The sequence below is a fragment of the Lissotriton helveticus genome, chromosome 11, assembly GCF_964261635.1.
Source record: "Lissotriton helveticus chromosome 11, aLisHel1.1, whole genome shotgun sequence".
NCBI classification, from domain to species: Eukaryota; Metazoa; Chordata; class Amphibia; order Caudata; family Salamandridae; genus Lissotriton; species Lissotriton helveticus.
Window position 1 is genome coordinate 10842932 of NC_136072.1, and position 24982 is coordinate 10867913.

General features: G+C 42.6%; 1 protein-coding gene across 1 annotated transcript in view; it reads right to left on the minus strand.

The window, feature by feature from the left end:
* The window catches only part of LOC144791846 (putative cation-transporting ATPase 13A4), a 446251-nt gene that overhangs the window by 46971 nt on the left and 374298 nt on the right, over positions 1-24982 (minus strand). The window contains exons 24-26 of the mRNA XM_078666631.1: positions 19345-19441; positions 15402-15474; positions 7770-7944 (exon numbers count right to left, since the gene is read on the minus strand). Coding sequence (XP_078522757.1) covers positions 7770-7944; positions 15402-15474; positions 19345-19441 — 345 coding nt within the window. The remainder of the gene's footprint in view (positions 1-7769; positions 7945-15401; positions 15475-19344; positions 19442-24982) is intronic.

Below are 24982 nucleotides of genomic sequence, written 5' to 3' on the forward strand. Positions count from 1 at the left end.
CTCAGCACCCTCCTCCTGTGTCCTCTTGCCCTTGGGGGGAGCTGATGTACAACATGAAAGAAAGAAAAACCAGAAAACATGGATGAGATTTTTCAACCAAATCAAACATTTCAAAAGAACAATAACAACATATTTGGAAAAATAGCAAATAGATAGACAACTATTCCACGGGATCTATCTCATGTGGTATACTACGTTATTCGTATTGCCTGATTTGCGGAACGTTGACTTAGAAAGTTCCTATGTAACTCAATAAACAGACTACTAAAGAGGTTGATTTTCCTCCATTGTTGCGTGCCTTTTCTGACGCAGCGGCAGAACAAAAGACTCGCCATGGTGTTGGTGCGGCGTATATATAAAAAAAAAAACACATATGGGCATATGGGCGATGCATCACGTTGTAAAGCCCTGCGCCATCAGGGGGCGTTCCGGCGCAAGGGAGGGCGTACCTGCGCAGGAACGAATCCTAAAAGTGGCTGAGGGAAATCTACAAGATGTCAATCAGTCACTTTTAGGACAATGATGCATGACTCAAACCCTGCGCGCTTGAAGCCGACGTACGGCTTGATGCAGCATTGGGGAGATAGGGTACCCCAGAGCATTGCTGGAGCTGCGCCATCGTTGGCACGCAACTCCAGCAATGCGCTGCCTTTACGGCACAGATGCGTAAGGCTTCTGTGACGTTTTGGGCCAATGGGTGGTGGTGGCATGGCACACAATTACTGCCGCATCCCTGCTACTTTGCAGGGATGCGCCGGTAATTCAAAATATGACCCTTACTGTCTAGCATTACGCAGTTCTTTTCTTTACAGTACACTCATACATAATTTCTCAGGCCAATGAAATGCTTCTGAACACAACATACAAAACAAAGAAGCATAGTAGCAAGCAAGGCTACTGAGAAGGAGAGCAGTGCACCTGAAAATGAAATGCATAGAAGATTTTGAAATATAATTTACCTCAATGTAATCGGCAGCATTATTGCTCTTGGTAAAGAACAAAGATTTGCAAATAACAGAGCAGGATAAAACAGAGTAGTAAATGTACCACTACTACTACTCACCAATCCCGGGGACCTCTACGCCGAGCGCGTCCAGCAAGTCCCGCTCCCGGTCCATGACATCGGTCCAGCGGTGGGTGGCCTGGTTATATGTGCGCCGGACCCCAGAGATCTTGTACATGGCCCGGCACACCTTCTCCCACCGCTGGCGGCGCTCCCGGATGCCATAGCCGGTCGCGATCTTGCCGCCTCCCAGGATCGTCTTGGGGAGGCGGCGCTGGACGTGGAAGATCAGTGCCGCCACTTCCTCCGCGCTGAAGATCTCCCTCGGGACCACTTGCTCCCCCCTTAAACGCCCGCACGGGAGCCGGGCACGGGGTGCGGGACCCTTCCCCTTCTCAGGGTGCTTCCCGGCTCCCTTTACCATGGTCTGGGCAGAAATAAACGTAAATGATAAAGAAGAAATAGAATAGTGAAGAAGAAAAGAAAAGAGTTTAAAAAAGTAGTTTAAAAGTAAATAAAAGCTGCAGAAAACACAAAAATATAGAGCTAGAAAAATAGAGGGTTAGATAATAAGTAAAATTAGATCAAAAAAACTTCAAACAAGCAAAGGATGGCAGAGATTGAGAGAGGATAGAGAAAGCATGCCCAGAACCATAGCAATGAATGAGAAACAAGATGGCCGCGCCCGTTCACGACCGCGTGGGTAAGTTCGCGCGAGATTTTCCTTGCGAGTACGCGCGAAATTGTACTAGCGAGCAGCACACTTTGCGAGATTACACATAGCGGGCGGAAACGGAATTACGTCACGCCAACAAGATGGCCGCGCCCGTGTACGACCGATAGGGTAACTTGGCAAACGAATAGCTAGGAGCGCCTCGCGAACACGAGCAAGATCACGCGAACATACACGTCGCAACAAAAACAATTTTGTATTCGCACGTATTCGCGGCTTCCGAAATCGATCTCGCACGGATTCGCGGCCCAAAAAACGCGCGAAATTGCAGAAAAAACGATTTTAGCTAAAATGAAAGCAATGAGCAGGTGCAAAAGTTCAAACTTAACATTAGTAACATTCAAGGTAGTGCTTCCTGATGGGCCCCTCCAGAGTTTGCAACTATTCTATGACCCTGCTATGACCCAAACAGCAGGCTCATAGAATAGCACCATAAAGGTCCTGTGAAACAAAAATTTCACTGCAACAAAAAGCAAATTACAGATAAGGAAGGAAGCAGGTGCCAGCCAGACTGGAACTTTCAAAATTAGTGACACATTAATGAAACAAATTAATTGATGGCAGTTGAAGAAGGGCAGGTGTGCTTGCTTTTTTCAACCACCATAATCTACAGTGATAAATAAACCTAATAGGTGCCAGTGAGGATGTACTAGAGGGTGGCATGGGTGTCCCAGAGGGTGGCAGTGGTGAAACAGAGGGTGCTGTGAACCTGTGATGATAAACCAGACGTAGAAACAACATAGTCGCGGCCGTTGCAAGCCGAAAAGTAAGTTCGCAATTGCGAACTTGTCCCAAAATCGGCGCGAACACGCGCCAACACAAAAAACGGAAAAATCCGCAAATCCGCTAGAGTTCGCGGATCTTCGCGGATTGCGAATCCGTAAATACGCAAGTTCGCGGATTGCCAATCCGCAAAATCCGCCCATGCTTAATTGTCGGTAACTCCAAGTAGAGTGGTTTCAGTTGAGAAACCCGCTCTGAAGCCTGACTAAGAGGGGTGGAGGAGATCGTGTGCCGTTACAAAATTGCTAAGGTGTTCATGAATATGCCTTTCTAGGATCTTGGAAAAGATGGGAGTAAGGATATAGGGCGATAGTTACTGGGCATCTCAGGATCAGTGTTGGCCTTTTCGAGAAGGGGATGAATCATGGCATGTTTCCAAGATGCCGGAATAGTTGCTTCAAGTAGGGAGGCGTTTAAGAGATTCACTATCACGGCCAATGAGTCAGCACTCAGTTGTCTTAATATTGGTACAGGTAGAGGATCGTTAGGTGATCCGGATTTGATATTATTTAGAAGTGTTGTTAAGCTTTCGGAGGTGAGTGAATGCCAAGTCGCTAAAGAATGTTTATTCGGATTCGTTTGACTCATCGCATCAGTAAAGCAGTCTGCAGCAGGACATGAGAGTGGGAATTTAGGGGGGGATGAGTTTTTTTTAGGTTGGTCAAGTACAATATTTTGGTAGATTATATCTACTTTTTGCATGAAAAATAGAGCCAAGGCTTCACATTTGAATTGTGTTAATGCAGGAGGCGGAGCTAAGGTTTTGGAGCCAGCCAGTTCCTTAACCGCATTAAAAAGGGTCTTTGAACAGTTAGCAGCATTTAGAATTGTAGTTGAAACACATTCAGCTCTAGCCTGACTGTTTGTGATAGTGTTTTAAGGCGTTACGGTAGACTGTTTTTGATGCAGAAGTATAATTGTTACGCCACTTCCTTTCTAACCCTTTACATTTAGTTTTTTCCGTTTTCAGTACCTCCGTAAACCAGGGAACCGGTGAACGATGGTTTCTCATAGTTTTGTTTGTTATTGGAAACCGTGGCATAGGATTTGGACCTCTACAAAAAACAATTTTAACCGGGACAATATAAATGATAGTCTCAAGCTTCACCGGGCCTTTAATATCCCATGGCTAAAATATAATATCGATTTTTATTAATGACCTTGGGGACCCAGAATATTATGAAGACCCTGGTTCCAAAATTTCCAGAAGAGATTTTAAAAGAAACTATATGACACTTATAGTGACAAATTGATTTTCTGTAGAAATATTGAGACCAACGGTACAGTCCAACCTAATGACATTGACCACTTACGGTATCCAGCCGTATTTTAAAAATACTCTAGGTGGACATGACTCGCTTTAGACTTGGGATTTTCTATTGATTAATACTTTTCCTCACTATAAATGATTGGTCTGAAAGATTGAGTATTTGCTCATGCGGTGATATGTCTTAGCAATAGACAATGCATGTGTTATTTTGTAAATTTTATGAAATACAAAGAAGGAACAGGATTTTACCAATATTAAGGTAACTTGATTTAAGACAATGTCATTCTGCAGTTTTACTATTTCTATTTTTAGATAATGAACATTTTATGAGGTCGATAGTATTCTTTTGTAAAAATGCTATCAAATGTAGAAAAAGTATTTTAATATGAAAGTGTTGAACATGCGCAAACAAAGTCGTATATTTTAGTAATGATTCTCAATATTGCATCAGACTATGAAAATATTACGCGATTTTATTGAATATGCTTTTATACATTTCATTTAAGAAATCAAATAAAGCTTTATTGATTGATTGATAGTATGTACATATTTATTTTGGATAGGTATTGCCAAGTTATTTTAGAATGTAGTTGAGTTAAATGTTTCTGTTACTTTATTGTCTACTTTTTACTTTGTTTTGCCCTTTTTAGGGGGAAATATGTTAAGATGATGATGGTTCTACTCATCCATTCCATGCTCCAGAGTACAAGGATGGAATGATGGGCTATGTAAAATGATCAGAACTAAATAGGGAGCTGCAGTGTGTGCAGCTGGATATGCTGGGCACATTTGTTTACAATAAACCCACTTGAAGAATACATTGACTGGTGTTATTCTTACATTTTCTGGGCCTTGTATACATGTTTTGTTTCAATTAACAATTCGACCTACACCCTGGAAGCAATGATTTATGGAACAATTGAGGACTGGAGACAGTGTCCATCATTATATGGAGTGAGATGGCTACCCTAGTTGTGGTAAATTGAAAGTCCAAGGAGCCAGGTGTATAAATTAGGTTGGATTTTAAAGCTTAGTTTCAGGTTAAGTTCATTAGTAGAAGATAGATAGATGGAATAACCCCACCAGGAGTGACCTCCCTGTCACTCAGCCTGCCTGCCTTCAACTGACACTCCACACACAAGCCAGGCACTCAAACATTCCATGAGGTCATCAGGCATTCTAACTCTGACACCAGCTGAGCAGCAGGAAAGACACAGCTAGAGCAAGTAAATACATACGTCAATTATAACATATCCCCCTTCTTAGGGACACAACAATACAGAAGTGAAGAAAGGAAATTTAAACATCCATCAATACATAGAATGAATTCTCAAAGGAAAGCATTTACATTGCATTCTAAAGACACTTAGATTAACCCCAAATAAAGACATCAAGATTAACCCCATCCCCCTTCCTTGGGAAATCCAACACCACTCCAAACCGCACGGGTGCTGGCACAAAACTGGGGCATACACCACCCCATAACCAACACGTAACAGGGTAGACACCACCCTGTGGAGCAAAACTGTGGCACTCACCGCCCCACAACCTCAACTTAATAGGGTACTAACCACCCTTGAAGACAAAACTGGAGCACACAGCTCCCACAATCACACCAAAGTAAGGGGTACTCACCACCCTAGGAACAGAATTGGATCACTTAGCTCCCACAATCTCACCGCAAAAGGTTACTCACCACGTTAGGAAAAGAACTGGGGCACTACCCGCCCCACAACCTCACAGTAAAATTGTACACAACACCCTTGAACCAGAACTGAGGCACAGACTACCGCACAACCTCAACATAACATTGCACTCACCAGCCATTGACAACAGAACTAGGCAACTCACTAGCCCACGGATATTCACCACTCAATAAAACGAGATACCTCCGCCAACGTCCACGTAATAGGAAAAAATCTCCCTTCAAACGAAAGCAAGCACACACTACAACCACCAAACAATAGCGCTGGGGCTCTAACTGCCCCACAACCTCACGTAATACCCCAAAATGTCAATGTGTCAATGTAAAAGGGTACAGGGTACACCCTTCCCCCACAAAACAGTATTTTAGCAAATAGAAAAACAAGAAAGTCTTTCACTCCAGTGAGCGCTCTCTCACCCGAGGTCAACACCAAAGTCTCTGTGGCTGTTGGAATCCATGACCATGCAGTGCAGAAACTTCCTTGAGGCTAATGGAAGGGATACACTTCGAACGATTAGATTCCAATCCCAGAAAAACACCATAAGAATCGCCATTGCAGTCTCTTTAGAAAGTTCAATTCATTTAATGCGGATAAGAAAAGGCGGAACACCTCGATTAATCAAATAAAATGGTTCACAGTTCAAAGGACTCAGCTGGTGTCCAGATCCAAGTACAAAGGTTTGAATTGTTTTTAGGAACTGTGTAATGTCGTCTTCCTTACCTTGGTAATGTGGCTAAGAATTTGTTGACAAGTTCGGTGATTTCTTACAAAAATGCCTCTATAACATACTAACTTAAAATGCATCATTTGTTGAAGATTTGCAAGGGGTACAAACAATTTAAAGCAAAATGCAGCGAACCAGAGCTTTTTTGAGAGACTCCAAAGACTACGCGGTTGGCAAGAGTTTACACCGCAACATAGAAGATTGGCAAGATGGCGGCACGCAGCATAGTCTGCACCGGGCAGCTCTTCGCACGTTAGTGCTGGCAATAAAAACGCCAGTGAGCGGCATAGGAGCAGCAAACCTGCATCAATGTCAGAAAGGCCACAAACTCCTCCTCGCGACAAGTGAGCTTGACGCGCATTACCCTGCTCGCGCACAGTTTTAAATAGTAAGCACAACACTTTAACTGCCTACAGCAACGCGGGGAGAAGGGGCCAAGAGAAACCACAAATCGGACAAAAAACAATAAAAAGTGCCTCACCACACATGTTCAACCAATTAGAAATGCTCGGGGACTGTTAAGAAGCTGCACAGAAGTATACACAGCCGGTGCACCCGAGAAATGTCTCAAACATGCCATGCGAAACAGAGCCATGAATTGCTGCTTCATCACCAGCCTCTGCATTTTTCAACCAAGTGTAAAGTCTCACAGGGATGCCAGTTTTCTCACAGAGATGTTTGTTCTTTCCAGCACACGTCGCTGCAACACTTCGCTGCTGCCAATTCCCACAAACCAGTTGCTACTGCCACAACAAATTAACAGCTTGTCCCCACGATGGTAGAAAGCACAGCTGGGCAAGAGTACCTCCTCCAAGGTAATAGTATGGCAGCAATCTCCACAATAGCTGCACGAATACCAGCATTAGAAGGTCAAAAACTTTGGGGTGCAGGCTGTCCAAATGAGAGAGGACACTGGTGAGGTTGAACAAGGTGTTTCCTTTCCTTAAGTTTTCAGTAGTTCCAATTTTTCTTTTAATAGGTTCCTTAGTTCCTTCAAACACAGTCTCATTCCTCAATGCTATAGGTTCTTTAAATTGTCGCCAAATGTGGTAAATTGAAAGTTCAAGGAGCCAGGTGTATAAAATAGGTTGGATTTATCAAAGCTGAGTTCCAGGCTAAGTTCATTAGTAGAAGATAGAGAGATGGAATAACCCCACCAGGAGCAGCCTCTCTGCCGCTCAGCCTGCCTGCCTTCAACTGACACTCCACACACAAGCCAGGCACTCAAACATTCCATGAGGTCATCAGGAATTCTAACTCTCACACCAGCAGAGCAGCAGGGAAGACACAGCTAGAGTAAGTAAATACATAAATCAATTATAACACTAGTGTATCTCTCGGCTCTCATCCCAAAAAAGTATTGTCACTATTTCATCTTTAGTAGAGTGACAAATTGAATACCAATCAGTGTGACAGTTTTCATTTACAGTGCAGTGGAGTGGAAAAACTGCAGCAACAAACAATATATACAAACCATTACGTTAAAAACAGAACATAATTCTGTAATTCCTGAATCAAATATAACAAATCACACCAGAGTTGGTGTTTACCTATGGATATTTGTTGCATTATACCATGGTTGCTGTAGAACTGATACATAGCCAACGACCTGTATGATGAAGGCAAAGAGCATGTGCAGACATATCGACACAACAAAAGGGGGTGACATCAGTCGGTTCATTGGTCTGTATGGAGATAACTTTGGGCTGGCACCATTCAGACTTACTGAAAGAAAAGAAACATGCGTGAATGAACTACACTTTGATCCAAACAAATCCACTGTCACAGTAATTGCTTCCTAATATTATCCCCATTTAAACAAGCTTTGGCATGTGAAAGATTGTTGCCTCTGACTTTCTGACTAGGTATAAGAAAAATATTTGTATTTATTAAAGAGACGACAAATTGCATATTGAATTATTAGCATTGTGACACACCACATGTGATCGTGATGTGACATGGCACACATAAAACCATTGTGTCTATTTACATGCAACACAGTGATAAACCCAACATTCATAAAATTTGACACAAACCTAAACACAGTGAAAGATTGGCTATCCCCAAGTAGCATATTTAAATTTTGAGTGAGTCCACAGTAAAACTATGCAGTAAATGCACCCATGGCATAAAAGGTAAATAATAAATGTTGGCAGCAGTGTAGATGGACACCGTCCACATGTGTGATTTTAAAATCATTACATCAGTCCTCCACTGCAGCCCTGAACTGCTGTGAACTAAGTTGCAGCAGACATGCATCAAAGGAAGCAACTTTCTAACATGATTAAAGGACTACATATAACATTAGCTAAGTCCACCATATCTGGATGAAGATTGTGTAATATAGCTTATGTTGAATATGTGTATTGTCAAGTATCTACAGCAATAGGATACACATCTCCTATTTCTCTTTATTACTCTGTGGTAGTTCTTTTGTATAGTAAAAGCCCACTTGTCAATAAAAGTCATTACGTAAATCGGGTTAGGACATTTTTACAGTAATAATCAGCATGTTGTTTCAATTTTGAAAGACAAAGTACTCAGTGTAATGCAATTCCAAATTCTAATACTGTGGTAAATATAGATTTTTGCATTAAGTTCTGGTCAAGCTCTTCCTTCTCTAGTAGCAGCAATTAGCTTTTTAAAGAAGTCTGGAATACCTTTCCTGTGAGAAAAACAAATGCTTCTCTTACTGCTAGAATTCTACTGATAGTTACCAGAGAATACTGGAGAGGAAACATCAAATGTTATCAAAATTACTAGAAGGTGACCTGAATATTTGTCATGCAAATAGTAAAATGGCAGTTGCCAGTCACATTGTCCCCATCCTTGAAAAGGGGGGGCCTGGATGAAGAAATAGCTGGGGCTGACTTTCTAAGAGACATCACTCATTTGAATAATACAGAAAGACTACCAGGCAAGGTTTCCCCAACAAAAGTAAGTGCAGCAAATCAATGCTAGTTTAGCAATTCATAACTTCATTAGTATTAGATAAGGGGTTATCACCAATCGAGGGCTATAGCCCTCTTGGTATTGACTAGAAAAGATGGATACCACCAGCACCTCAAAACACAATTGAACTTGTAAGAAGAATATAAGAGTAAAAACCAGTTGTGTGTATGCTCTGGAAAGGACTAGTTAATTCTTCTTTCTCTGGTGCATAACCTTTGGAAATGTTGCTAATGGTCAAACCAGTTATTCTTAAAAAAGGAAGGGCATCTGTGAGGAAGAACTAACAAACCCACTGGCACTGGGAACTGTCCTGGACACCCTTGCAGGACAATGTGTTTGAGCCTCCTGCCCACTGAGGAATGTGTACTCTTACGCTAGATGGTTTTCTCACCTGTCAGTTAATATTAGGAATGAAGCGGAAGAAATACCCAACATCTGACAAAAATTGGTACTTCTGAATGGAGCCAAAAGCAGGTTCAAAGTACTCTAATTTCACTTTGTGTTTGTGCAAGAGTCCCCTCATAAGAGTGCAGGAAACACTGGAAGTATTTTAGACTGAGAACTAATTGACCCTGCCACTGTGGTATACCATATATTCAGGGCTGATAAATCAAATGCTGCTAGTGGGCCTGCAATACTTATTACGCAATCGACTTAAGGAGTCCCTTCGAAACATACCCCAGGCCTCCCACTGTAGCCCGTATGCAGTTACACTACTAATTCGACTTGGCGAAATAACCCCTTTACAAGGCATAAAACATCCTTTTTATTACATATAACTCCCTCCGAAAGGAGGCCAAAAACAGTCTATAGGGAAGGATGCATTGTATTTAAAATGTTAGATGTGCACTTTTAACTTTTACATGTCATGGTATGGAAAAAGACACAAAATAATTTTTCAATAATGTAAGGCTTACCTCTCCCATAGGATAACATTGGGATCCCTTATTATATTTAATAAGCGGTACTTTTGTTTGGGATCAGGTAGAAATACCATCTTTGGTGTCTAAGGAATTGTAATTTAAAACCCTTATTACTGGTAAAGTTGGATTTCAAGTTACAATTCTGAAAATGTCACTTTAAAAAAAAAAAAAATTCTTGTCCTAACCATCTGGTGCCTTCAGCCTGTTTTCTGGGTCACATAACTAGGTTTATTTGGTAGTTGGCATGTGTGTATTCTTCCCAGACATAACACAATAAAGGGGCTGGTTATTGGCATGATGAGGGGTCGGGAAACTGTACACAGCCATAATTAAACTTCAAAAACTCAACAGCACACACACAAAGAACTTCAATCTAGCTCATTGTGCCCCTAGATATCCTTGGAACAGGGCAGGAAGGCAAGAGATTCAAACACTTCAATGGGAAGAAAACTCCAGAATTGTCTTCCACTTCAGTGCTGGCAACAGGTATCAAAATTGGAGCCTTATATCCACTCTTCAGTTCACCCCTGGACATTCCAAATGGCTCTCAGTGAACGACCTTGCTATCTGGCCTGTCATGTACTGCAGTGGTTTGCCCTGCTGCACCACAAAGACTACCTTGTGGCGTGCAGTCTGACCATGCCCTCAGAGGACTGCCCTGCCACCTGAGACCTAGTGATCTGCTTTCCTGTTTGAATCTAAGACATACAGAGGGATTCCAAGAGCGAGCTGACTGGCCTGCTGATCAGAACTTAGGGACAGAAATGGCTTCAACCATCTTGAGCCCACACCTAGACCCAGTCTGAGTAAGTCCTGATACATTAAGCAGTGCCTTTCCAGTCCTGGACTCATAGAAGCCGTGCTAAAGGAGCCCAGATAGCCCAAATCTTGGTGGTTTTCTGCTAAAAAAGAGCCCTGAGAACATAGAGGAGGCTTGAGAGGTACTTGCTGATCCACCCAAGGCATATTGTTGGTAGGTCTTATTTTGCGGCAGCTTCTGCTACATTTTTCTCTGCAGCAGTAAAACCTGTTAAATGGTTCCTTGCAGAAAGGGTATCCGCCCTCCTCGAGCCCTTGTTGGATACAGCCTGCAGCTTTGTCTCCGTAAAAGAGACTAAGTCAGAGTGTAGAAATCTTCAATGTGACTTCTTCGAGTGGCTCCCTGATGATAATGATGCCTCCTCATGGGATGCCACAAGCTGCCTTGCCCTGCTGAAATTTACCTTCTCAGACATTTTTCATAAAACTTCTTTGAAGCCCGAAAGTAAGTAGAGGCTGGTCCAAATCCACTTTGTTTATCCGAAGAGTGTTTATCGCAGTCTGCCATAACTTTCAACTTTGCCCCTGCCTAAAGCGACTAGATGTCAGCGTTTTGTGTTTTCATCTTTTAGATGCTACTTTGGACTTTATAACTTACTAATTCATAACACCGTTTTTTTGTCATTTTGGTGTCAATTAAATTATTTAAATTTGATCTCTGTTTCATAATTCTTATGTGATTTCTCTTGTCTGGAGTATTCAGTTTATTACTTTTTAAGTGCTGCAAAAATCCTTTACTCCATGTCTCTAAATTGTGCCTGACTGTTTTTGTGCCAATCTACCAGACGGTAAAACATAGGTTAATTTGGTGACTTTTGCGGTTCACCGTGGCAAAGATTGTGGCTGTTTCTCATAGTGAACTCTGTGGAAGCTTTTTTTTGTTTTTAAAACTACAGCTAGCCTGCCTATATTGACAATTTCCCTCTTCTCTATCCTAGTAGTTTTGCTGTGTGCCAGGATACCCAAATGGCTTCACTGTTGAGTACATTAAAAAAAAAATACATGAATACCGTCTTAGTTCCCAATAGATTTTTTGACATTTTCATCAGAAATTAATGCTTCATGATACTCAAACCATTTTTGTAATTTTGTGGTTGATTAAATCATATACCTGTCCCCATTTTTCTTAAATTAGTTTAGGATCAATATTATTTTCTTTTTTTCAATGTTCTTTTGGTGCTGAATGAAACTGAATACACATTTCTCTTGCAGTATGCCAGCTACTTTATGGAATTGCTATAACAGGTTAAGCCCAGGTTATCTAAATGAAACTTTTTACCACAAAACAAAGTTTACTAACTTTGTGACAGTGAGTCCATGTATCTTTCTCACCTCATTTAATGATCCAGAATCTCACAATGGCTTTGACATTACTTTGGTGATTGGTGACCACACTTTTTGAGCAATTCAGATGGAGGACTCCATTTCTGTAATGATGAATGTTGGTCTACATAATTGAATTCACTGAAGAGAGACAATGGCTTGCTTCTGCTAGCATCTGCATATTTTTGTTTTATTTTGTTCATTTATAAAGTTTTATATAGCGTGAACTAGATCCCGAGAGATATCAGAGCGCTTTACAATAGGATGGAAGGAAGGAAATAAATATTGCAATCAAGTAGGGGTAAAAAAGCCAAAAAAACAGGATGAATCGCAGATTCCAGGACAATTGCACCATGGAGGGTAATACAATGAAACTGGTGTAAACGGGCAATGAAGGGGTCACAGTATGCGGTAAAGAGGAGCTGTAACAAATGATGGTACAATGGATGTAGGAAACAGTGTCTTCAAGCAGATAAGCCTAGCCCAATTAGGGTAAGAATCTATTCATAAGGAATCTTTTTGCTTCCAATTTGAACGTTGTCGTTGAGGAGGTTCTGCATACTTCCGATGGAAGAGAGTTCCATATCTTTGGGGCAGCGCCGGAGAAGGCTCTATGACAAGTTTTCTTTTTGCTGAGGATGAGTGGTTTCAAGAGGAAAGCATTCTTGAGGCTCTTGCACCACAAGATAGCTCCGGTTTTTGTGCAAGGTACCTGGGAGTAATGAAGTGAAGGGCTTTGTGTGCCAGTACAGCCATCTTTAACTGAATTCGTGCTTTGCAGGGCAACCATTTGATAGATTTTAGGACTGGGGATATGTGCTCATTTTGTTTGGTGCCTGTAACAATTCTAGCCGCTGTTTTCAGTCATTCCCTTAGTGGAGCCAGCGTGTATTTGGGAAGGCCACAGAGGGTAGTGCTGACGCAGTCAAGACTCGGCAAGACAAGCGCTTGTACCACCTGCTTGAAATCATTTTGTGAAAGGAAAGGTTTGATATTTCTGAGTGTCCTCATCAATTGGTTTGCTCCCTTACACACCTTGCTGATATGATTTTTCATATTTAGGTGCTTGTCCATGGTGACTGCGAGTGATTTGGCTGAGTCTATGATGAGAGGAGTGCAGTTGAAGGCAGTGAGGTGACTCAGCCACATGTCTAGCTTGGGGATGTGGTTCGGAGGGGAGATGAGGGAGGTGTAGAGCAGGAGATGGTTCTCAGTTAACCATTTTTGATTAGACATTAGGCCAGTGTTGAGTGAGTTGATGTTTTCCGGGGAAGAGATTTTCAAATAGAGTTGCGTATTGTCTGTATACATATGGAAGAGAATGTTAGTGGAGTTTAATGAGTTAGCTAAAGGGTCCAAGAACAGGTTGAAGAGGATAGAAGATAAGGTGGACCCTTGGGGAACCCCCATGAGAACTGTAGAGGGCTGGGAGAGAGAGTGATTTGCCTTGACTCTGAGGTCTGAGGTGAAGGAAGGACAAGAACATTGTAGCACCGGACCAGAGAAGCCCATCCTATTTTTCAAAATGGCAAGGACGTTGTCATGATTAACCATTTCGAATGGGGACGAAAGGTCGAGGAGGATCAGGAGGCAAGATTTGTTTCGGTCAAGCATTTTTTAAATGTCATCCATAACGTGAGTGAGCGCCGATTCAGTGCTGTGCTCCTTTCGAAAGCTGGATTGATGCTATCAAGGAGTTAGTAATTATCTATGTGAGCAGAAAGTTGAGATTGTACGCATTTTTTCTATGAGTTTCTCTAGGGTGGGGATGTTGGAAATAGGGCAGAAGTTATTGAAATCAGCTTTGTCTGCGTTTTTTTTAGAATAGGAGATACCTGGGCTGCTTTTAAGCAATCAGGGATTGTGCCTTGTTAAAGAGAAGCGTTTACAATCCTTGTCCAAGAGGGGATGAGTACATTCTTGATTTTTTTGAAGATGGCCGGGGGCAACGAGTCACTTACGTGGTTGGATGGGTTGATATTCTGAAGAATCTTGTTGATGTCTTTTTCACTGAATGAGGTAAAGGTGCCCCATGAAGCATTGTTCTTGGTGATCAGGCTGGTAGGTCTGCGTTTTTCTAAGAAGTCAAGGCGTGAAATGGCCCTGGGGAAAGGTAGTACAGCCTACTTAGAGACAAGGTCAATGGAGATGAATCTAGCTTTCTCAGTGAAAAAAGCAGCAAGCTTGTCGCTAGAGGGTGGGCTGCCATCTGGGTCAGAGTGGTTTGGACCTACGACTGATTGCTGTTTGACCAATTCAAAAAGGGTCTTGGGGCAGTTTGCCGCTTGATCCAGTTGGTGTCTGAAGTAGTCAGCCTTAGTGATCTTAATTTGTTTGTTGTAGAGGCTCCTAGCCTCACTAAAGAGTTTTAGTAGGTTCGGGGAGGGATTAGATCTCCAGGAACGTTAAACTTCCCTAAGGTTGCGGCATTCCGTGTTTAAGTTGTCATTATACCAGGATTTGGATATTTTTGGGCTTTTTTTTGTTGGATTGGAGCAATGGCATCCATGATGTTGGAGATTGTCGAATTGTAGGAGTCGGTGAGTAACTGCACCTCAACCAAGTCAGCTTGGGAGGTGAGGGCCGATTTACAATGGGCAGCAAGTTCACCAGAGTTTATTGATCTGAGATCCCTTTTCCATATCTTTAATTTAATTAGTTGAGCCTTCCTCATCAACACCTCCGTGTTAAATATAAAATATTAACACATGTAGATGCATGTGTATGTGTGTGGACATGTGAATGCACTTGTTTCCAAGTGTGTATGTCCATCTGAGCTGATGCTTGTAGATATAATTGTGTGTGTGCATATGCGCATGTGTGTGTGTTTGTGTGAGTGTAGGAATTTAGGGTTGTGAGCGTGTTTGTGTGGCTGAATACCAATTATACTACCATTTGGAGACACCACAAATGACACCTCCTTTGCATTTGCCCTATGGTGTGTCAGTCTCGGCCAATAGCCTGGTTCTTTGTGATGCCACTGAGCAGACCAATCTTGAAATACTGTAACCAGTTGCATTTTTTCAAATGTATATGCTGATGTGTAATACACAGGTTTGGGAAATTCTATGCACACAAAAGTGGAAGGGCGCTGCCACAAACTGCATTTTTGAATATCAGGCAATAAGAATACATCACAATTCATTTTGGAGTGTAGAATCGTACTTGTTAAGCACACCACTGTTTGGATCGCCACATCAATAACGAGGTACTGGCAACTTCCAAGGAGTCCAAAGTGCTGTAAAAGTGGAAGAAAACCAGTACAGAAAAAGAAAAAAAAAACAGTTTAATATTGTGAATATCAATGCACATATAGTTAGTTCATTGTGCATCAATAGAAGATATCTTGTACAATTCAATTTATACATTCAGATTTTCAGGTTCAATGAGTATATATGAGAAGCCCCCAAAAATGACATCACTCTAATGATTCATCCTAGAGATTAAACAATACAGCTATGCACTTGGATGCTAAATTAAAAAAAATATTGTTTGGTGAGCATTTGTGCACAGCTGTGTTGTGTGGCACAATTCAAAAGCAGGACAAGACAGTGGAGGTAAATGAGAAGATCTCAGCTGCAGGACCTCATCAACAGCTGACCAGTGACTGATGGGGACTGCTGATCACATGCACTGTTGATCAATGTTAACACATGCACATGATGGATGCGCAGAATAATACAAGCAACTGGATTCATAGGATGGCACAGTCATGCAACAAACATGGAAGTGGCACATACAGATGTGCTCTCTGACTTTCGTAAATGCCAACCTTCATCTCCCTGGCTTCAGCATTTGATAATTTGCTCCTACAGAAAACAGCACTCTTTTTGTGGTGGAATTTGTGGGCATGGGTGTTGGTCTTGTTTATGTCATATATGTATATTTATGTATTAACAGCTTTACTAAGTGAGAACACCAATGATAACTTAGATACAAATGTTGCTTGACTTCTTCCAATGCACACTCAGGTATCTACTAGGGCTACTAGGGTCAGGGACTCCAGATATGAACCACAGCAATGGACCCAGGTAGAGACCAACAGGAAGCTGCTCCTGCTTTCAAACAGATATGCTTCTCTGGTGTTTGGGGGGAACCTGAGGGATCCAGTCCGCCTCTGATCTCAGCTGAGTGCCATTTTTCTAGCAATGCATTTCTTAGACCGTACATGATGCAACATTAAAAAAGGACAAAAAGTGCTTAGAGAGGGAGAAAAAAGCAAAGCACACTTACTCTCGGACCACTCCTTTGGCAAGTTGGAGCAAGTATGCTGCATCTTAGCATCTTGGCTTTAGAAATAATCCACATAAATGGGCTAAATGGAAGGAGTTTGGTTTCTGGGATATAGCTAGGCTCGCTAGCATTCTCATAGTACTGGAAGCTATGTACAGTGTTAACATAAGGTGTGTTTTAATTACACCTTCTTTGCTCAATAAGGATGTTTATAAGGATGTCAACCATCAGCTTGTTGATCCTGTTGAGTTTACCTTCAATAGCTGTGATGGTAAACTACTCTAGGATTCTATAGCTTCAATAATGGACATTCAACAGTCACCCAGGCTGTGCTCACAGTGCCAGCTCCAATGCATCAAGTGCTTGCATTATGAGGTTCATTCTCAGGTCCTTGAGCTTCCAAATGTCCAACTCTCCTTTCACCAGGCATACCTGCCTCAAATAATGTCATTGTCAAGTCAGGTTCTTCCCTTTGGTCCTATGTCCTCTGTGGCTTCAATTTCCAGGTTCAACGTAAGGCCCTCTTGCCTCTAGGTTTCCAATTCTCATATGCCCACAGCTTCCATACTTGTGTTTCTGCAGCCGTTAAGGTGTCTCCAAGTCTTCTTGTCATCAAAGCCTCCATTTGCATGCTTTTGTTAGGTTGTCTAGTCTTTGAGGCTTTCGTTCCAAAGCTTTTTCAATGTCCAATTGCCTCCAAGGTTACATAAGTCCTTGGACTATCCGCAATATATCTCTATTTCTAAGTTATTGGTCAACTCTTACCTGGGGTTATACAGTACATTTAGTGAGTGCTAAAATTGAACTTTCAGTTTTCAAAAAGATCCTTCCTCCTCAGCTAAATGTAAACACCATGATTCTGATGTGGTTCCACTAGAATCTTGGCAGAGTTCACTGAGCCTTTCATTCTTCTGAGAGCAATATAGTGTGCGTTGGTTAAGATGACAATTTCCACTATAAGTACCAGGAGAAAATTCTTTTTGTTATGATTACAGTGAATCTTAAAAAGTAATGGTTTTAGGAAATAAACATGGTATTATTCAAGCCATATGATTGTCCCCTGCTTTGTGGCATTTTCTAGATTGTCAAATGTATTACACGGTCCACATTGAGCTGCCTTACAGCTCTCGTTGCCTGGAGTACAGTGACTGCTGATGTAAATCTGCACATGAATGAGTGTGTATCTTGCAGCTAAGGAAAAGCCTGTGCATGGGCCATGTGTGTCCTCCCTTTTTCACATGCATGTTGAAGCAATACATCTGTTTAATCATCTTTTTCTGACATCACATTTTTCCAACTCATTGTTTTCTATGTGACAAAGAAGGTATCAGAAGTGTCACCATTTTATATGGTGAATGTTCATGAACTTTTTCCGGCAAATTATGCAACATTAATCAGAATCAGTGACAAAGGTCATCAGCAAATATGAACTGAATAAAACACAAGCGCAGAGTGTAGAATGTCCCTAAATGGTGCCAGTGTGGGGTCTGGGATACCATGGAGAAGGGCATTACCACCAGACAGATGCAAGAGTAGGAGTATTTGAATAGAAGTTTTGACATTGCTTTCTAGACAAAAGGGTTTCACTTTCTTTAGAAGAGAAAGCTGGTTCTAAGCTGTCCTTGGTTTTTGGAACAGTGCTTCTTGAGGGTGAGGTTTAGGCCTGGGCAGAGTTCACAGAGTTCTACTCCACAGAATCCCGTAAAGTGACAGAAAAACTCTGCCGCGCTCCGCAAAGTTCCACCAGCTGCTCGCACTGATTTTAAGCACCGGGAGTTTGTCCCGTGCTGTAAAGTAAGCGCGAACAGCACTCTGTGTCACACCAGAGGGTACTGCTGCTTTTTGCCGCTCAAGTAAAAATTCTACTTTATTGGCAGCTTCCTCAAAGTGTGCAGCAGATTTCTCAAGGCGAGTTCTCGCAACCTGCCACGAACGCCTGGGTCTGAGAAATCTCACTAAGACCTCTTGCCAACTTACCGTGCAAGAGAGAAAAACTCCGCTCCACGTCGCTTCACAGAGTTCTGATGAACTGCGCACTCCGCATGGAGCACGGAGTGGGCAAAGCTCTGCACACTCCGCCAGGGAAGCGGAATTCTTTGCCCACCTGTAGTGAGGTTGTTCATCGAGGGTGAATTCAATTGACTTCTCATTCTGTGAAAGTTGGGGCTTGGAGCTGTCAAAGTTAATGTCACAGAGCCAGGTTTGTGCTGTTCCTTGTTTGTTGTTCTTTGCAATTAACAGGTATTCTGTCTTGGTATGGGTTAGCTTCAGGTGCATGCTGGACAGCCAAGCCTGGAACCTGTGCAGATAGTGTTTGAGGCATTGGATGTTTGAAGCAGAGGCGACTTTCAAGAAGAGTTGAATACAATCTGCAGTGTAGGTAAAGCTCTATCTGAGTGTGCTTCTCACACTGCAATCATTATACCGAATCAGCCATCTCCAAGTGATACCCTCCCATCTTCAAATATTCTCATGTGCAAACTTGGAGTGATGTCCATCACTTCTATGAGAATACCATTTCAATCTCAATAAATTAAACAAGTAAAATACTAATAAATAGCATCCATTTGCATCACAATAAGGGAAGAACAATAGTTTCTGTAATTTGAACTGTTCAATGTATGTGCACTGAGGACCCTCACTATCCTGTCCTAACAAACGATGAGTAATACCTGGGGGACAAAACATGAGTTTAAGGATCTTGACAGGTTCTGTTTCTTCACAGATTCCTAGCTGATGATATTTCATACATTACAAGGTCTTAGGGCAATGAACTGTCAAGCCTCTCATGACATTTTCCTGGGTGATTCCACCCCACTATATTGATTGGTCTTAAGTGGAACATATCAGAAGCCACCATGAGTTTGAAACATACCCAGTTGAGCAGAGCTTGGTTGATCAGGGTTGTAGCTGCATAGATGGACAAGAACTTAAACACCGCAAATGAGGTCACAAGAGCACAGCGGCCCTCCCTGGTGGGAAAACACAAAAATCACTTGTTGATTAGTCAATCAAACAGTTCTACAAAGCTTCTGTCCCCACTATCAGTTGCAAAAACAAAAAAACTCATGTGTGCATGGCAAGCACAGTCCACCACCTATTCATTTAGTGGCTGTAAGTGACACCTACAGGACCTAAGGGTGTCAATGTGCTATACATGTGGAGAAACACTATTGTTATGTTAAATTATTTTATATAGCACAAAATCACCTTCAGGTCTCTAAGCGCTTTTAGTGAGAGTGCCCAAAATCACTGGCGAAAATACTGGAAACACAAGACAGCAAGTGGAAGCTACACTGTGGTTAACATCTATCTTAATAAGAGTGTTTTGAGTTGTTTCCTAAATGTGAGAAGGACCGGTTCTCTACGAAGATACTCAGGTAGATTATTCCAGATGCGTGGGAGCAAGATGGAGAACGCTCTGCCCCCACTGCATTTGGTGATATAACGGGGAAGGACTAGACGGCAGGCCTCAGACGATCACAGTGTCCTGCCAGGAACATATTTTTCTAGGCATTACTTTATATACACAGGTGCTTGCCCATAAATTGCTTTGTGAGCAATAAAGAAGCCTTTGAATTGAGCTCTCTGTTTGATGGAGAACCAGTGCAATTTATGGAATAAAGGGTTAGCGCGGGTTCTTCGGGGAAGTCTGAAAATGAGCCTGGCCGCATCATTCTGCATTACCTGCAGTCTTTTGATAAGACTCTGGGGGCGGCCAATATAAAAGGCATTCCCATAGTCTAGCCTTGAGATAACAGTGGCAGAGACAATTGCTTGTAGTGAGGACGTTGAGAGAAGAGGGGCAAGTTTTTGTAGCTGCCTCAACAGTCCTACGCAGGTTCCCACCACCGTGGTAACCTGGCTGGACATGGACAGCTCGAAGTCAATTTTTATGCCCAGACTTTTTACAACCAGGACTGGTACGGGGGCGGTACCCAGTTCCGGTGGCAATAAAAGGTCACACCAGGGGCTGCTTTTTGAGGGAATGACAAGAGCTCAGTCTAGTCAGGGTTTATTTTCAGAGAATTGGCCGTCATCCAATTTACTGTGAAACTGAGCAGCTTTTGCGCCGATTCCTGGGCCTGGCTAGAGTTGCTGATCCAGGTGAGGAGTTGGGTGTCATCAGCATAGTTGAAGACTCGACAGTCCACATGGGCCAGGGTCTCCACCAGGGGTTGCAAGTAGATATTAAAGAGGAGCGGGGATAATGTGGAGCCCTGGGGCACACCGCAGGAAAGAGTGCCCTTAGCTGAAGTATACTCACCCGACTGAACCCTCTGAGTCCGGTCTGATAGGAACGATTCTAGCCATTGATGTGCTAGCCCGCTGATGCCCAGGTCAAGAAGACGGGACAGCAACTTTTTATGGCTGACCGTATTGAATGTCGCTGATAGGTCTAATAAAATCAGGGCACTCGGTTGTTTGTTGTCAGCCATAGTACTGAGCTCATTAAGAACGGCAACAACATAAATAGCTCAGTACTATGATGGGCTCTAAAACCCGCCTGTCTTGCTTGGAGTAGCTGGTGACCCTCCAGGTAGTTCTAGAGTGTCCTCAGTACATGGTGTTCTAACAATTTTGCCAGAAAGGGGAGCTGGGAAATAGGTCTATAATTCTTAGGAATGGAACCATTCCTATTAACCATTAACTATTAACCATTAAAGATCTTTCGTATGCTTGAATGAAAATGTATCCTATCACAGATTTAGGACAAAGCACCACAGTGTTGGTACACTACTTAGCTGTGAAACTGACAATTGTAAGGCCTTTGTTTTCCAGTTACCAATTGTTTGATAAAGACAATGGGCAACTTCTTCTCACCTCTACACTGCGATATCCCTTGTCCACATAACAAATCTAGTGTCACCTCCTTCAGGTTTAACGTTGTGTAAAGGTGCAGAGACTTTTGGACCATGTGTATCATTCAAATTAGGGATGTAAAAGTTGCACAATGACTGGTTTATGAGTGGGAATGCAATTTATAATGTGCGCTAGGTACTAATAGATCACTTTTAAATGTGCCAATTTTAGGGGGTTCATAATAGGAACTGACTAATTAATATTAAATATGCATTTCACAGTTTGTGATCCCCTTTGATTGTCTGCCAATGTCAGGATGGGGGCTTGCAAGGCACAACATACCTCTGTTCCCTTCATTTGATATGCAAAATGCAAAGCATTTCTTTTTAAAAGCAGGAGGAGTCGAATAAAGGCCCAAGTGCCTGCGCACCCCACGGTCACTGACCTTGATTCACGAAGGTGCCCAAGGGGGCACAACCTACCCCTTTGTGAATCAGTTACCACCAAACATGGGGGTCAGTAACTCATCTATGGTTTAAAACCACAATTGAATGTGACAAACCATTGAAACATTATTTTCTATAGTAGTGGAGGAAAGAATGTTACAGCTCCTAAACCCCATGTTTTGCACCAGCAAGCGGGCATAGTACATCTGACCCATAATCTGTGGTGGTATCTTCAAAAGATTGATCCCTTTTCTATCAATACAGAGGAAAAAGTGGTACATTATTAAGTATGGGCGAATTTTGCGGATCAGCAGTCCGAAAAATTCGCTGGAAATCGCAAAAAAATCCACAAATTTGTGGATTGTTCCGCAAACCCGCAGATTTTTTTGCCATTTGCACTCTACTCAACTGGAGTACTCTACTGGGTAATAAGTAAGTGCTACCTTGTTGGGTAAATGTATAGTGCTTTTCCTACACTGCAGCTGCGTAAAGGGCCAGAAGATTTGTCTCCACTGACCATGTGTGCCTGTAACTTTGCCACCGCGCCAAAAGGCGCCGAGGTCCCTTGAGTGAGCTGTCCATCATAGTTGGGAAAGGGCGGGAAGACGTTTGAAACCGCTAGTGTGTGGAGCGGGGCTTCTATGCGTGTCAACATGCCTCTTGTGTATAAAGGGTCAGAGAGCGAGCAGGGCAGCAGGTGAGGAGAAAGCAGCCTCCTGGTCACAGGAACTACACGGAGATTGCGCTCGAGAAACTCATTGATGCAAAGACCTCCCTCGAGTATTACAGCTAATTTTCGACGGCAGAAATGGGGTTAAAGCACACTTGCCGAGCCTGGACCGTGCTCACAAATGTTTTGGGCTGATTAAAACGTTACTGAATTTGAGCTTCAACTCGGGCACCTGCTTTATTTATATCTGTAAGTGCTTTCTGTTGAGGTTTTTGGTTGACACAGGAAGCACTTACAGAGTTAAGGCAGGTGCCGGAGTTGAAGGTAACTTTGTAACCATTTTAAAATGGCGCCGGCAAGCTGCCAGAGTTGAAGTTGCAACTTCAACTCTGGCAGCTTGCCGGCGCCATTCTAAAATTGGCTTCAACTCGAGCACCTGCCTTAACTGTAAGTGCTTCCTGTGAGCCCAAAAAAAAATAAGCCGCAAGCGGATTTGCGGATTTTTCTGCAATTTCGCAAGATTCGCGGATCGCGAAGTTGCCGAAAATCCGCAAATTCCGCGAGCGGAACGGATTTTTGGCCCACACTTATACATTATTTATTATAAAATATCTAGGAGTGGTCTGTGTAATAGAATGAAATTTCATAAGCAAAACACTCACCCTTTCTCCATGCACTAGTTATACCCTTGCATATTATATCATTTATAGCATGCAAAATCAAAGCAGTCACAATAAGACTTTTGAGGGAAACGGCCACTACAACGCGGCTGTTTCCACGGAAACATTAACCACGCATGCATTACAACGCATGCGTGGTTACCATGAAAGCCTTTACCACGCATACCTTTACTACGAGGTACGTAGTAAAGGCATGTGTGGTAAAGGCTAACATTAACAAGGGGGGCTTGGGGGGGGTTTCCCCCCCAAAATAAAGAAACTCACCTAAAGTCACTCGGCATCGTTTAAGAGGAAACAGAAAGAAACCCGCTTCCTCTTAACGACGTACGACGTCACCACGAACAAAGAGAGGAAAAGGTTATTAGTTGAAATAGCATTCCGTTGTAACGCATGCGTGGTAAAGGCATGCGTTGCAATGGAATTCGTTTTAATAACATACAACCGACTTTTGACATCTGAAATGATGACATTTGGGTGGTTATATATTATTGTACTGTGGCAATTAATGCAAGAAGAATGTGCACAGAGGTGCATGACATAGTACATTGAAGGAGGTGCTGAAATTATCAATGTAAGTTCTAACTAGTGGTGCGTAAATTATAAATGTAAGTTATAACTATAGCTTTATAATGTCTCTTGTTTGTATAGTTTAAGTTGGGTTTGTAGATAAAGAATTAACATTTTCCTACCTATAACGTAGCTTTAACCTTTTGTTTTTTCATTAAATTGAAATGTTTTTTTTTTTAACAAAAACGTGTTTCAAATCATAGAGTCAAGCATCATTTAATTAAGTGTTGTTAAGTGGAGTGTCGTAGAGCACAGTAAATTACAGTGTCATGCAGAGCAGTGTCAGAGTCTAGTGGAGTGGTGTGGCTCACTGGTTAGAGGCGGCAGACCCGTAAGCAGAGGACGGCCCGGGACCAGGGTTCGATTCCCGACGCGGCAGGGTCGTGGACCAGGGTCAGCGGGCTCGATAATTCTCGCCTCGGTGCCTACTCCAGTCAGGGACCACACTCGGAAACTCTGGGCATTAGCTTGCCTCATCTTCACAACGGCCCCCCAGACGGCCGGGGATGCTTGGTCGCACCTTAGAGATACCCATTAGGGACCATCTCTCAGGGTGAGCCAGGACGGGTTCCCCAGCGGTCGAAGCTCGGAGATACTCCTCCGGGAGTTGATTCTAGCGCTATATAAACCCACAATTAAATCAATTAAATTAAATTAGTGCTGTGGTGTGGCATACAGCAGAGTGTTGTATTGTACAGTGGCATTGCGTACAGTGGAGTAAAGTATTATACAGTGTAGAGGAATGGTATGTCGTATAGTGGAGTGGAGTATTGTTGAGTGGAGTATCGTACAGTACAGTTGAGTGTCATACAGTGGACTCGGCTGTAGTATCGTGGAGTTGGGTGTTGTGGAGTGTCGTCGAGTGGCATAGAGTTGAGTAGAGTGTTGAAGAATGGCATAGAGTGAAGTATAGTGCTGCACAGTGCAATTTAGGGGCATACAGTGTAGATCGGTGTTGTATGGTGGCACTGAGCATAGTAGAGTTTTGTTGAGTGGAGTGGCATTCATTGGAGTGTCTTACAGTAGCATTCAGTGGGCTAAACTGTTCTACAATGTAGTCAAGTGGAGTGGCGCGGAGGTGAGTGCTGTGGAGTGTACTACACAGGAGTGCTGTAGCATAAAGTGGAGTAAAGTATTACAGAATGAAATGGTGTGTCATACAGTGGAGTGGTGTGCTATGTTGTAGAGTGTGTGAAACTGTTGTAGAGTACAGTTTAGTGGCATAGAGCGGAGTACAGTATTGTACAGTGGAGTGAGGTAGAGTAGCCTAGAGTGTGGTGCAGTGTGCTACAGTGGAGTGGCATATAGTGCTGTAGAGTGTAGTGATAAACAGTGCCGGAGGGTGGA